Source organism: Peromyscus eremicus, chromosome 2 (genome assembly GCF_949786415.1).
Source record: "Peromyscus eremicus chromosome 2, PerEre_H2_v1, whole genome shotgun sequence".
Taxonomy (NCBI): Eukaryota; Metazoa; Chordata; class Mammalia; order Rodentia; family Cricetidae; genus Peromyscus; species Peromyscus eremicus.
In genome coordinates, this window is record NC_081417.1 from 110711989 (window position 1) to 110726883 (window position 14895).

A 14895-nucleotide genomic window follows, 5' to 3' on the forward strand; every position below is an offset into this window, starting at 1 on the left:
TATTGGCTTAGATTTTTGTATACTGATACACAGTTGAGGTTGTTTTTGTCATATTGTATATCTGTTATAGAAATGATAGCATAAAAAGGTAGATTGTTGAATCTACTTTTAAACCAAAACAGCAACTACTAGTTTTAAATATTTTGCATTGATATGGATTTTTGTACATTGATACAAATTTAAGGTTATTTTTGTTAGAACATATTGTACATATGTTTCTCCTCTTTTTCAAGGTATTGTGCCTATACAGCTCATCTAACAATGTAATGTAAACTTCTAGCCCTTGAGAGTTATTATTAGAAACTATTTGGAAAAATAAAGAAATGCATATTAGTAGCTAGTAACCTATTACAATCAAACTTGTAGTCAGGTTAGGTATGTTTTCAAGGTCAAACAGAGACATATTTTAGATAGACAGGTGGTCTCAGATACTTCAGAGATCTACAGAATATGGCATTTAAGATGTTTTCATAACACAAAAGTCTCTTTTTTCATGACAATGAAACATGTCTGCTCCTTCAAGACAAGGTGGGACAGTCCTTCACAGTCCTGCTTCACAGTTCAGATATTCTAGGCCTGTAGTCCAAAGATAGATGGCTCAGCGTTGCAGAAGAACCTTGAGTGATTGTCCAGGCAGCCGGCTATTTCTGACATTTCTTATTTTTGCAAGTTGTTTGCTCTACACTTCCTGTTTACTCAGGTAATATTATATCCTTCTCAGGTCTATGATGGAGTTGAAGATCAGATAGTTATAGTTTTCCTTGTTACCAGACTCAGAAAAGAAACTCACTAAACAGGTATAAAGTGTATAATATTAAGAGGCATAAAAAGATAGTTTGGGGTTGGTAATACAAGTTGGGATAGAAAATGAATTAGGCACAACACTTTGGGCTCACCAAGATAGGATAGATAATGGAGTATTTTCTCTGAATTTGTTAAATGCTAGTGGACTAGATATTGTTAATATAATTATTGCCTGTATATATTTATATATAGTTATTGTGCTTATTGCATATAGTTTTCTATGCTAGTTAAAATCTTTGCTTTTTATTTAGACAAAAAGGGAGAAATGTGTGATATTTTGTTTGTGTTCTGACAAATAAAGCTTTCCTGGAGATCAGAGGGCAGAGCTGGCCACTAGTTATCCATAGAAGTCTAGAGGTCATTACAGACAGGTACAGGAAATGATTAGGCCGAATGGAGACAGGAAGTGATATGATGGGGCAGAAACAAGATCTTGGCCCTTTTGGTCTGAGGATTTGGAGAGGTAAATAGTCACTGGTGGCTGCTGCTCTGCTGCTCTGACCTTTCAGCTTTTACCACAATATCTGACTCTTGGTTTTTTTGATAAGACTAATTAGGATCATGCTTTTACATACCTCCATAAGAACAAGGTATTTTGCATCCTTCTCCTTCTCTGTTCTAAGTCTCTTAAAGTCTTGTCTGATTTTAAATGTTCACTGTAGCACATTGACTTCTATGTCTCTTTGTAGGAGAGTGTTGAGAGAAGATTCACTTTCTGAGATGCCTTTAATATAATAACTTCCTTTCCTGCCATATGGCTTGTACTCAAGGTACAAGCTGAAATAAAGATGGGAAGGAATATTAGAACATCGTGAAGATGAGAAGGAGTACTGAAACATCCAGAATCAGTGAGAAATGATGGTTGTAATTGCAACCACCAAATCTTTGTATAATTCTTGAATAGGAAGAGACTAAGTTTATATAATTTTCTATGAACATTTAAAACAGGGATGCAAATTTCATGGGTAGACATTTCTATTAGGAGTCACAGTCAGCTACTCCCAACATTTTGGCTCATTGTGGTAATATGATACTTGGTCTTGTAAGTAAAATATCTGGTGTGTTGAGATCATGCCATGCCCTGCTTTCAGTTACTCCATAAAGTGCAGAACAGAAGTTTTTCAGCCTATGCTTTGCCCTGATACCCTTCATTTTAAAAGTAAGTTTTGGCTCCACTTTGAGTATAGAAGATAACTGTGTACCTGGGTGAACATATGAATGAAGCCATCTTTCTGTTACCACTCATGGAGCAATGATTGATAAATGACTTATTCTAGATTGTAGAAAGAAAGCCAACCCAGAAATTCATTGGCATGAACTGGCATTGTAGGGGCACATGGGCATATTAGAACATATTGGGAAATATGTTTTTACTTTGTGTACAGAAGCATGTCTTTTGCCCAAGTAAAATTTGGTCTCATCTTGAGAATAAGCACCTTTAATTTTCAGAAGAGCCTTGTTCTCTCTTTAGTTTTGGAGTCTCCACTTACTGCCAGGAAAATGACCTCACACCATAGCCTTCCAGACATAGTTGTCTATCAGAAGTTCTATTCACAGCAAGCCTCCACAGGCTATGAGATAAAGAAAAGATCTCTACTGCTTTCAAATGAACCAATTTAGCATCCAGAAGCAAATGCACATTTATGAAGGAGGCATGAAGCAAATTGAAGGTATAATTTTATGATATGACTTAATGATTTCCATGCTGTTTCTAACCCATCATTTCATGTTTCCAAAAACTTTCTTTACAGGAGGAACCATCATTCTCATTGCAACTCTCAGATGAAAAGATTTATAAGTAACTTATCCACCATCAATTTGGAGATCATAGCAGTTCAGGACATGGATCCAATAACCTTAGCCTAATTCCTCTTCTCATCTTTCCCCAGTCACCTTCCTTCTCTCCCTTTACATATGTGTTGCCCCAGTGGCTCAGAGCATTCCTCAGTTCTTCCTGATCTTCTTTCTCTTTCTGTGTCTGACATCACAGCCTGGGGACAGCGCAGAGGCGGTGGCTGACTGGGGAAAGGGTGATGCTCATTCTGAATTTCAGGTTCAGCTTCTCATTGACTGGTGGCTTGAAGGTAAACTTTTGCACAAGAGTAGTGAAGAAAATAAAGAGCTCAGACCTGGCCAGTTGTTCTCCGGGGCAAGCTCGCTTTCCTGCAGGAAATAAAACAAGATGAGATACTTTCTCAGCTGCCATTGATGCATGCAGGGACTGGTGTTTCCATTTTCCTCCTTCAAATCCTGAACTGTCCCTGGGCTTTGTGTCCAGCTGTTTATTTATGTCCCATATGTGTCTGAATGTGGAATGATCCACTGAATGTGGAACTCCAGGGTCACAGTCTTCATGTGGGACAATAGAAAGGAAAGGCCTGAGCTGGCTGAGAGAATTATGACTAGTCTCAAGGCTTTTCTAATTCACTTAACAAACATATATGATTATAGAACACAATGGCTCAACAGCAAAATCATGGACTGGTATAGAATCCTTTTGAGGAGAGATAGCTTAATTATTAAGGTTATTTACTACTCTATCAGAGGACTGGAGTTCAGATCTCAGCACCCACATCAGGAGGTACACAAACCCCTGCAACTCAAGATCCAAGAGATTCAATGCCCCTTTATGGCCTCCATGGGCACTATCACACACATACATGTAATATATGTACACAAAGACACATTCCCACATACATAAATAAAATAAAATAAATCTTAGAGAATGAAAAATATAAGCAGGTCCTAGAGCTGAATCCCTAACGTGAAAGCCAGAGTCATACAGGTTGCCCTTGCAGAGGTTCTAGCTTGTAAATGGCAGGCAACTAGAAACAGATGAAGTGTGGGGCAACTAGAAACAGATGAAGCCTGGAGCAACTAGAAACAGATCAAGGCTTGACATCTCTGCATCCATTTTGTAACTGTCTCCTGTCTCAAACATTGAGTCAGATTCCTGCTCAACTCTACAGACAGGCATGTCCATCATTTAGTAAGTGCACATGCAAACTTGGCCATCATCTCTTTTAAGGATCAAGATACCGAGACAGGAGGATCTAAGGTGTGGCTATCAAATTGACAACAGCCAGCAATCCTCCTGCAGAGCCTTGGACTGGCACCCAGAAGTCTTCACTCATTCTCTTAATATCATTCAAGAGTAGCAGAGCCTTGCTTGGTGAGACTGTCCCCTAAGCAGGACCTGTCATCTCATAGAGGACAACTGCCTGGCTTCCCTTAAGAACCTCTGCTCTGACAGAACCACATCCTGCAAAGAAAATGGAGAGTGCTGCTCACTGTCTGCATGAGCAGTGGAGATTTGCTCAGCACCAAATGTAAATTGCTCCTAGAAGTGGCTGTTGTCTGAAGATTAATGTCCTGTGTGACCAGAACTGAGATAATAATTAGCAAGATTCAATGTGACAAAGACCAAGGTGGCCTTTGAGTACATATTCTTCTTCCCACCCTTTTGGTATAATCTGAGCACTCATGTCCACAGACTTGAAGACATGTTAGGCAGCTGTATGTTCCTCTACTTCCCTGTATCATAGAAAATATAAAATTAATTGCCTGTCTTTCTTCATTATATCTTGCTTAATTTCTGGAGAAAACATTAGTGGGACTATCTCATGCCACAAATCTTTTCCTGGTTTAGGATTCTGGTTACATTGTCCTTCATCTTAGGCACCTCTACCATATGGATGGTTAACACATGACATGACACCATTGATTTCAGATGCTATTCTTAGCTGTGGTGTCTTTTTGTCCTCTTCACATGGGGCATGCGTCCTCAACCTTTGCATAACTTTCAAGTGTTTGTTTGCTTAAAGATGATAGAAGGTATTTTTATAATTATCTCTTTATCTACCTAATGGGCAGACTGGGGCCATAAGCATCTGCCTTGTTGGGAAGATATGACTTGTGTAACATGGTGTTCTCATCTAACCTCTGCTGGCAGTTGGTTTTGAGATTTTATCATTGGGGAACACTTGGTGATGATGATGTCTACCATGTTCTTCCTTAAACAGCATTTTGATTTTTGTAAGTGAACGTATTTTGAGACTGTTAATAAACCAATCTTCATCTGCATGTTTCTATTGGTATTTCTCTTCCAAATTTTGCATGTAGCTGAAAAAATTGTGACATTAAAATTCTATCACATCTCTTATATATATTGCCATTCTTAAAGAAACTAATCTTTATTTTTATTTTATGTATGTTGGTGTTTTGTCTGCATGTATGTTTTTGCACCACATGTGTATAGTGCCCATTGTGGCCAGAAGCAGGGGTCAGATCCCCTGAGACTGGAACTAGAGAAGGTTGTGAGCTGCCATGTGAGTACTGGGAATTGAATCTGGGTCCTCTGGAAGAGCAAACAGTGCTCTTAACCACTGAGACACCCACATCTCAAGGCTCTGTGTTGACATTCTAACATTGGTCATGCTTTCTCTATTTAATCACTCATGAATATCAGTAAGTGTTACAACCTGTTGCTAACCAGTACTTGTTTTAAAACCCCAAACATTTCTGACTTGGCCATTCAAGCTGGCACTTTCTGATTTTTGGATAACAGTGTATTCAAAACTTATAGTTTTTCCTTCTCTGGGATTGAATTTTGTCATTTTTCCAGAAGTCCTGCTTCTTTTTTTAATCAAACAATATTATGTACAATATAACACGGAAAACCTGGTCATGAAGCTTAGTGTCAGTCATGGAGTGACATTTCCCAAACTGGACTCAATAGGTCTTTTTACTTCTGTTTTGTCTCTAGACATATTTATCACAACCGTATGAGCATCCAGGATAAGATGTAAAGCAGGAGAACCAAGATTATCTCAGCTACTGACCCCATGTGGAAAGTGATGAGCAGTAACAGGTTCTTACGAAGTAATACAGATTGTGACTGCTTATTATACAGGAAGATGTTGACTAATACATAGGACATGAACTTGACAAAACCTAAAATGGATGGGCCCATAACTCAGGTGGCAAGTTACAGTCTGGATATAATATAAAGAGAACTAAACTTCAAGTTAAAACATAAGTCTTGGACCCTGTTCTGTCAATTCTTTGGGCACGTGATCTTGAACAAGAAAGAACTCTCTTCTTACCTCTCCTTGTTTGGAGTTTGCTTATGGGGCGATAGTAAACATTTATTTTTCCTGATTATTAATAACTACATTGCTGTGGTAATTATGTGACACAATTGGTCTGTTGAATGAAGTGTATAATTTAGAGTAAATGATAGCAATCTTAATGGTAGCACCAATGTCTCTGTGTGTTGCCACTTTTATTTTACAGCTGGGGCAGATGGGAGAATTGTTTAGACTGGGTGAGGCCTGAGGCCCCTATTGGAAGAGGATTTTTATAGTGAGGAGAAGGCATGTTCAAGGGCAGCAATGGGCCTGGAGGAACATCTTCCTGTGGAAGCCATGATGGGGGATATATTCACATTCTTCTCACCACAGTCCTAGGAACTATAACACAAAGCATTTACTTGGAAAATAAAAAGGATCATATTCCTAGACTTTCCATATTTCATGGATCTGATTGATTAACTTAGAATAAGTGAAATATGTAGCTGAGGTTTTGTACTATAATTCAAAACTTTAAAAATTTTTATAAACTGGAAGACTGGAAAGAGTCCCTGTATGTCATCAGTTTTCCTATTAAAGTGAGTTGAGAACAGTGAACAAAGGAACAGACAGTCCCAGATGGAAAGACAAAGAGGTCAGAAGCAGCCCCTGAAAGACATACCCAGGGCAGCCCAGTCCCAAGCAACACTGGCTCTGGATCTGCATGCAAACACTAGCATGCAGGCCAATGCAGGCTCCTCTCGGCCAGAGCCTCAGTGTCATGAGAAGTGACACTGCCTCAGACAATCCGACAAACTCAACAACATGTCAAGCATTCCAGTGTGGCTTCTGGGCAGCATTTAGTCACCTTCCGCAGACAGTGTTTGGAAACACAAGCTTCAGTGGGAGAAAATCTGGTGGATATTGAGCTCTAGCTGCAGCACACTTGGCTAGATCTGTGTCCTTACCTCTGCAGTGATGACTAATTTTAACTAGAAAGGCTGCAGAGGGACACATGCTCCAAGGGGCAGCTCTGCTTCTTCTTCTATCCCACTACTTTCCTGCTCTCAGGGTGGATGTGTGATAGGTAATAATTGCTTAGAACATATTTATCGAATTAAAGAATTGTAAGATTGCTTAAAAAACATATGCAACATATATAAACCAATATTTGGAATATACTAGAACATTTGGTTATGGATTTAGCAACACTACTACTACAGTCTTTAGTAACTTGCCTGGCAGAAAACACAAGGGAGAAAGAGTCATCACTGCATTTCCTTTCTTGCTTATCAGGTGGTGTAGCAAATGCATGTACTAACTATATTTAACAAAGAGGATTGTAATTTACAAAGATAAGACCTTTTAGGCAGTGTTTATGGGATAGAAGCCAATTCACTTAAGCAAATGCCAGTTATAACTATTTAACAAGACAAGTTAAAAACATTAAAACTCAGCTCTCTTTCTTCTAAGGAGGTATTCCCTTAAAAAGAACTTGTGACACTCAAACTGACTACACAATGGAGGTATCCAACTTTACTGCTCAGCAAGAGACAGAGATTAGCTCTCTGCTGTCAGTGCTGTAGAAAACAGAACAAAGGAAGTTGAAATCTCCATCAGAAGCAAGGAAGCATTGATAGTGTATGTGTGGAGGTACTAGACTGAAACCAATTGCAAAATGGAGATCTACTGGGAAGGCTCATCTGTAAGGATCCCAGAAAGAAGGGAATGGATGACGTAGAGCTCTGAACTCTCTCCTGTGCATCACAACTCACCCATTGAGAAAGGCAGGAAAGATTCTCTCTTCTTAAACTGTCCATTCTCCAAAAAGTGCTCTGGATTGAAGATGTCTGGGGTGGCCCATTCTTTGGGGTCCATGTGCAGTGCAGTCAAATTGGTATGGACTAAGGTACCCTAGGGAAGGTAGTAAAGACTCAAGACAATGTACAGACAAGATACAGAGAGATGGCTGGTGGTTATCAGACTTCCATGCTTGAGCCTACTTACCTTTGGCAGGTGGAATCCAGCCAATGTAGTGTCAACTGTCACTTCCCTGGGAACATTTAGAGGGATGATATTTCCCATTCTCAGCACCTCATGGACAACAGCAGTGGTGTAGGGCATGGAGTCTCGGTCAGCCAGGCTGGGCTGCTTCTCCTGGCCAATCACTCTGTCAATTTCAGCCTGTACTTTTTCTTCAAGGAAACAAGAGGCTGCATTAAGTTTTAAACTTCAATGCTTTCTTCTAAAGATAGAGAAAGCTGTCTTCTAAAACTTATTTGCTTTTATTTTATCTAGTGTCCTGATTGTGAGGAAATAAAAGTTCTTTAACCTTTAAAAAGCCTGATTTAGAAAACTGTAAACTCTATACCTTTCTTCAAGCCTACAGCATAACTATGAATTTACATATATCCTGAAGTTAATGATCAGGATGGCCATGGCTGAGCTCATATCAGTGTCTATTCAGACATCTATAAAAAATACTTTTTACTGAAAAGATTATCATCAGTACACTTTTGCTTTTTTTACTTGTAGAGTCTGTGAATTCTAAGATTAGGACATTGAAAGATTTTTTTTTCTGGTAAAGACCAATTTCTTTGTCATAGTTGAGAAATCCTTGTTGTATCATCATGCCATAGGGTGGAAATGTGGGGCATTTATCCACCACCCCTACAGTTCCCCAGAGTTTTCTTGAGTGTGAGCAGCAGGAAATATTAGATAGAAGGATTTATTTCGGAGAATCTTGCAGAGATAAACAGATAGAAAATACAGGATAGCCTTGAGAGGGCCTGGAAACTTTTCCAACAGGCCCTGACTGTCTCTGCCCCAGGGTTTTTAGAGAGATGCCAAGGGGTGGAGCAAAAGACCTCCTCCCCCAGCACAGCCAAGTGCAGACCATCTCAGACACCTGCACCCAGGCCCGTGGTCCTAATCATCCTCTATGCAGACCTGCTGGGTAAAGCCACGAGGAACCCAAAAACGGGCTCCCACATGGAAAGAACCCTTCTACTTCCTCTTCCTAAAGCACAAACTCCCTTCATAACAGCGAATCACCTCCTCATCTCATCCCATTGGGAAATAAGTATCAATGAGTTTATAGGGAAGCCACAAATATTGAGACCACAGTGTATCCACCGACTAATTTCTCAAGGGTATATGTCATCATGGGCAGTGAATTGTAATGCGTTTCAGGGCAAGGTTGATGGTGAAACTAGTAATATTTTATGAGCTTCAGTTTCTTCATCTGGTTATTGAGAATAAGTCAGCTTTATCATAAGGGCATTTTGAGATTTCCTGATTCTGCATAATCATTAAAACCAATGGTAGATATTCCTCTTAATATCTTCACTATAATAGAGCAGTAGAGATTCAGCTGTTAGCCTGCTTTTCAAGGTAGAGATCTAATTTCCCAGATTGCTTAAAGAGGAAGTGTGACTGAATTTTGCAAGTAAAATGTAAGTGCTGTGGGATGGTCCTTCTGTAAGCTGTGAATAGGTATTTCTCTCATGGATTGATAATAAAGCTGTTTTGGCCTACATCAAGTCAGGGTAAGGTTAGGCAGAACAATCAAATGAAGAACTCAGAGGAAGAGGAGAGGAGTCTACAGAGACACAAGAAGCCACTGAAGAAGCAAGATGTCAGAGGATTGGTAATCCAGGGACCACATGGCAAAACATAGATTAATAAAAATCGGTTAACTTAAATGTAAAAGCTTATTATATTGGGGGTGAGGTTTTGCTTTTGTTTCTACAAGAGAAGAAAAGCTATGGTTACCGTCAAAATTGATACAGGTTCAATTTGAACAAGAGAGACCTCTTAATTAGAAGAGGTAATAGTTCATTAACCAGCATGACCATTCAATTTAAACTAACTTATACCACTAACAAATGCTTTTCATTTAATCAGATATAACTTGCCAAAAGGGAACCTCCCCAAAGTTAGGCTTAGGGAAGGGTTTTTGTTTTTGTTTTTCAGGAAAATGAAGGCTAAGGAATCTGAAGAACACTGGACAAATAAGACATCTGAAGAAAAAGGACAAATCATCCAGAAAGATATCTCAAAAAGATGAGTAAATTGGTCGATTGGTATATCACATATAAAATTTCGTAAGTCTTCCTAAATGTTTGTTTCTGCTGTTCTTTACAGATACTCAATGCAAATAGCCTTTATGTAGTCCCAGTTCAATTAAAAATTAAAGCTAGCTTTGAAGTTGGAGTGTGGTTCTCTCCTTCTCTAAACTCAAGCATGCTTGTGAAAAGAAAATGCAAAATCCCTGTGTCATGTCAGAAGAGCCTTCTGGTATGGGACAGATAAAAGCCAAACTTAAGGGGCTATTCTTCTGCCACTAATCTCATAATTATTTAGTTCTATTTTGATTCTTTAAAACTTTCCTTAAGGTATGACTTTTATATCAAATTTTATAAGATTAATATATATATATATATTAAACTTTTGTCATGATATTAATGGTCATATAGAGTACTCACTAATCCTAGAAAAAAGGCTTCATCTAGTCTCTTGCACATGTTTTCATGTTTGAGTCTCTTTCAGTTTTCTGCAGGGAACCATGACTGTGCTTAACAGCAACTTTAAAGCCTCCAAAAAGATGATGAGGCCCCACAATGATGATTCCATCAGGATGATGATAATACCACTAATCTGACAAACATCACCCAAATATGAGCTTTTCACTACAAACTGCTCAGGACAATTTCAAGTTGGCCAGCTGAGATGATCCAGCCTCACAGACTACTCGAGCAAGGACTGGAGACAATCTCTGCATTTGCACATTATGGACAACAAATGATACAGCTAACTCTCTCAGAACTTGACAATTAACCACCCAATTTTTCTTTTCAGGATCCCCTAAAGATGCCTTTGCCCTGAGACAGCAGGAAGTAATTTTAAGAGCATGATACCCATATTCCCAAGAGGTGGGGTGGGTGGTTTTTGGTCATTCAATGGGTTATGGATAATTTTCATTGTTTAGAATGGTTGTTTACAAGTTGTTAATTGATAATGGTCGGGAAAAAGCTAAAGAAGGAGATTAGATTTAGCATTTTTGTTTAAAAAGAAAGAAAGAAAAAGAAAAAAGAGGATATAGATAAGAGGTAGATTATTGAATCTACTCTGAAAAAAAGATACAGAAATAATAGGATAAAAGGGTAGATTATTGAATCTACTCTGAAAAGAAAAAAGAAAGAATATGGGTATGATAAGATAAAAAGGTAGATTATTGAATCTACTTTTAAAAAGCAACTAATAATTTTAAATATTTTACGTTGGATTGGATTTTTGTATATTGTATACAAATTATGTATATTGCTACAAATTTGAGATTGATTTATATAGACATGATAAGATTAGAAGGCAGATTATTGAGTCTATTTTTAAAAGGCAACTACTAGTTTTAAATATATTACATTGAAATGGATTTTTGTATGTTATATGCAAATTATGTATATTGATACAAATTTGAGATTGATTTTGTTAGAAAATACTGTACATATATTTCTAATATTGTTCAAGGTCTTGTACCTATACAGTTCATTTAACAATGTAATGCAGTTTGCTAATCCTTATTATTACCAACTAATTAGGATATAAAGAAATATAAGTTAGTAGTTAGTCATTACAATTGAACTTGTAGTCATATTAGTTATGTTTTCAAGGTCAAGCAGAAAAATATTTTAGACAAACAGGTCATCTTCAAACCCTTCAGAGATCTGAAGAATATGGCATTTAAGATGTTTTAATAACAATTTTTTTCTTTTTTTATGACTATGAGACATGTCTGCTCCTGGCAGGACCAATCTACTTCAGAGAATGATGGACATTGAAGAAACTCCATATGGAGCTTAACTTCATTGTGGGTAAAAGTTAGTCACTGGGCAAGAAAGTGCCCTTACGTCAACTGCTGACAGCATGCTGTCCAAAATGGAAAAGCAGGACACACACACACACACACACAAAGGACTGTTGATCCTTGCCAGGACAAGGTAGAAAGACTCTTTCTCAAGGTAGGAAGAAAATCCTGCTTCATAGATAAGTCTGTCAGATATGCTAAGCCTGTAGGCCAAAGATGATGCCCCAATGTTGCAGAGAAAATTCGGGTGATTGTCTAGGCAGTTGGCTGTTTCTGTCATAACTCACATTTTTTGGAAGTTGCTTGATAGCACTTCCTGTTTTACTAGGTAATATTATTTCCTTCTCAGGTCTCTGAGGGAATTGAAGATTAGATAGTTATACTTATAGTTTTCCTTGTTAACAATTTCAGAAAAGAAACTCACTAAAGAGGTGTAAAGTGTATACGTTTGCAAGACATCAAAAGATAGTTTTGGTAATGCAAATTAGGATAGAAGATAAATTAGATACAATCCTTTGGATTCACAAAGATAGGGTAGATAATGGAATATTTTCTCTGAATTAGTCAAACACAAATGGACTAGACATTGTTGATGTATTTATTGCTTGTATATATTGTATATAGTTATTGTACTTACTGTATATAGTTTTTCTGAGATTAGTTATAACTTTTTTATTTTAGACAAAAAAGGGGAAATGTGGTGATATTTTATTTGTGCTCTAATAAATAAAGCTTATCTGGGGATCAGAGGCAAAAACCAGCTACTATATTAAACATAGAGGTCAGGTAGCACATGCCTTTAATCCTAGCATTTGGGAGGCAAAGATCCATCAGGGTCTCATAAGTTCAAGGCCACACTGGGAACAGAGCCAGGCATGGTGGCACACGCCTTTAATCCCAGTGCTAGTTAATCATAGAGGTCTGGAGGTCTGGACCGACAGACAGGAAATGATAGAGCTGGACAGAGAGAGGAAGTAAGATGACAGGGCACAGAAAGGTATATAGGCATGAGTATATAGGAAGTGGCTCTCTTTTTGGCTGAGGATTTCCTAGAGGTAAGACATGGCTGGCTTTCTCTCTGATCTTTCAGCTTTCACCCCAATACCTGGCTCCAGTTTTTTTTTTTTTATTAATAAGTCCGTTTAGCAATTTGTGTTACAAGAGCTAGTTAATATATGCTTGAGCCATCGACCAAGCATTTATAATTAATATAAGCCTCTGTGTATAATATAAGTGGCTGCTGTGTATTTGGGAGTTGCCGGGAGGACAGAAACTTTCATTTACATATAAGTAGATATAATGTATCATCCTTGAAATAAGGCTTATAGAGACAATGTCCACTTCCTTCTCTAGTTTTCTCCATGGGGTGCAAAGGTATTCCTCATAGGAGCCACTGCAGAGTCTGTGAGCCTCAGCTGAGCTCATCACTGCCATAAGGTGAAAGGAATTTGGAACCCAAGGCCCCTTACAAGGTCCTGCATGGTCCTTTGTCCTGAGAGAGATTATATTTACATGTCTAACATTGGCACTACCATACACATAAAAGAGTGACTAAGGAATAAAATTCATCTAACATAAATCAGATCTCAAACACTATGATGATTATGAGGTAGGGCCAATTTGTGTCCATGATCATCTTGAGTTTTCAGCAGTCTTGCTTCAGTCTCTTAAGCATTTATATTAATGATGTGGACCACTAATCATAGCTCTTCTTTCAATTTTTAAGGGTACAATGATATAATACTAAATATATGTTGGGGGATATTTGATCATACTGAGAAACCCAAGTTTGCATTTTCATTAATTAAATAAAATTAACCTTGGGTTGGAAGCTGAGTTATCAACTAGTTGACAGAAAGTAATAATAGATCATCAGAAGGCGTCTTGAAGAGACAGAGAGATGCACTGGAGGTAGTAGGGAGGGGTTTTGAGTGGTGTGGCTTTTTTGGGGGGAGGGGAGGAGAGCAGAAATACATGCTTCTGGGAGACACCAGCTATGAGAGAAGGCTAGCTAGTTGCTACTCAGCCTCTCTGAGCTAGCAGGTTTTCACTTCAGCCTTTGACTCTTGAGTTTTACTTCTAAATAGAATGATAGTGGTTTAGTTAAAGCTATCTTTAGCAGCAATGGCAGAGCCAGTTCCAGAGGGAACAGAATTCCTGCCAGGCTGCCATTAGAGAAGCAGACAGGTAACTGTGGGATTGCAATTGCTGACTGAAAAGGCAGTAGATTAAGGTGCAGCCACTATGCAAAAGTTGAAACAACAAATATATCTATATTGTTGGAAAGTAGTGGCAGGACCAGTTTATTGTGCAAAACAAACTACTTCTTCACAATTCTTGGTTTATCCCTCTTATATTCTACCTTCTATGTTTACAAATTTAACTATTCTAGAACATTTGTATAGTTAAATATATAAGATATTTGCCTTCCATATTCATGCATGCATCAAGATGTCTTTCCTTGAGGGCTGAATTTCTGTACCTAACTTTACTCATGGTTAATGAGTATCCTGGGTGCTTCCAACTGTTGACTACTGTTAATACTACAAAATGAACATGAATTAAAGTTCTATCAATTAATATACTGGATAGTGAGATGGCTTAGCACTTATTACCAAACCTGATGATATGTGATTGAGGTCAGGAATCCACATGATGGAAAAGACCAACTTCTTTAAGTTGTTATTCAATCTCCATATGTACACTTGGAAAGACAGCATGCAAGTGCACACATACACAGAAAAAATAAATATATTTAAAAAGCTTTTAAAAATATGCTGATATCCTAGAATCTTTTTCAGAAAGCAAGCCTGAACTGTAACTCAATAGGCTTTAAGCTTTCTTCAAAACAGAACCTTCTGCCGGGCGGTGGTGGCGCACGCCTTTAATCCCAGCACTCGGGAGGCAGAGCCAGGCGGATCTCTGTGAGTTCGAGGCCAGCCTGGACTACCAAGTGAGTTCCAGGAAAGGCGCAAAGCTACACAGAAAAACCCTGTCTCGAAAAACCAAAAAAAAAAAAAAAAACCAGAACCTTCATCAAGAAAGTCATTTTAGATAGTAGCCCAGATGTACATAATATAAATACAGATTATATATATATAATATGTATTAATATATATATATAATATGTATTAATAACATTTGTGGGTGTGTATA

At 38.1% G+C, this 14895-nt stretch overlaps 1 protein-coding gene across 1 annotated transcript in view; it reads right to left on the reverse strand.

Moving 5' to 3' along the window:
* Positions 1-2463: 2463 nt before the first annotated feature.
* The window catches only part of LOC131903786 (cytochrome P450 2J3-like), a 37030-nt gene continuing 24598 nt past the window's right edge, over positions 2464-14895 (reverse strand). Inside the window, exons 7-9 of the mRNA XM_059254549.1 lie at positions 7881-8068; positions 7649-7787; positions 2464-2967 (exon numbers count right to left, since the gene is read on the reverse strand). Of these exons, the coding sequence (XP_059110532.1) occupies positions 2789-2967; positions 7649-7787; positions 7881-8068 (506 nt within the window). The 3' untranslated portion in view covers positions 2464-2788. The remainder of the gene's footprint in view (positions 2968-7648; positions 7788-7880; positions 8069-14895) is intronic.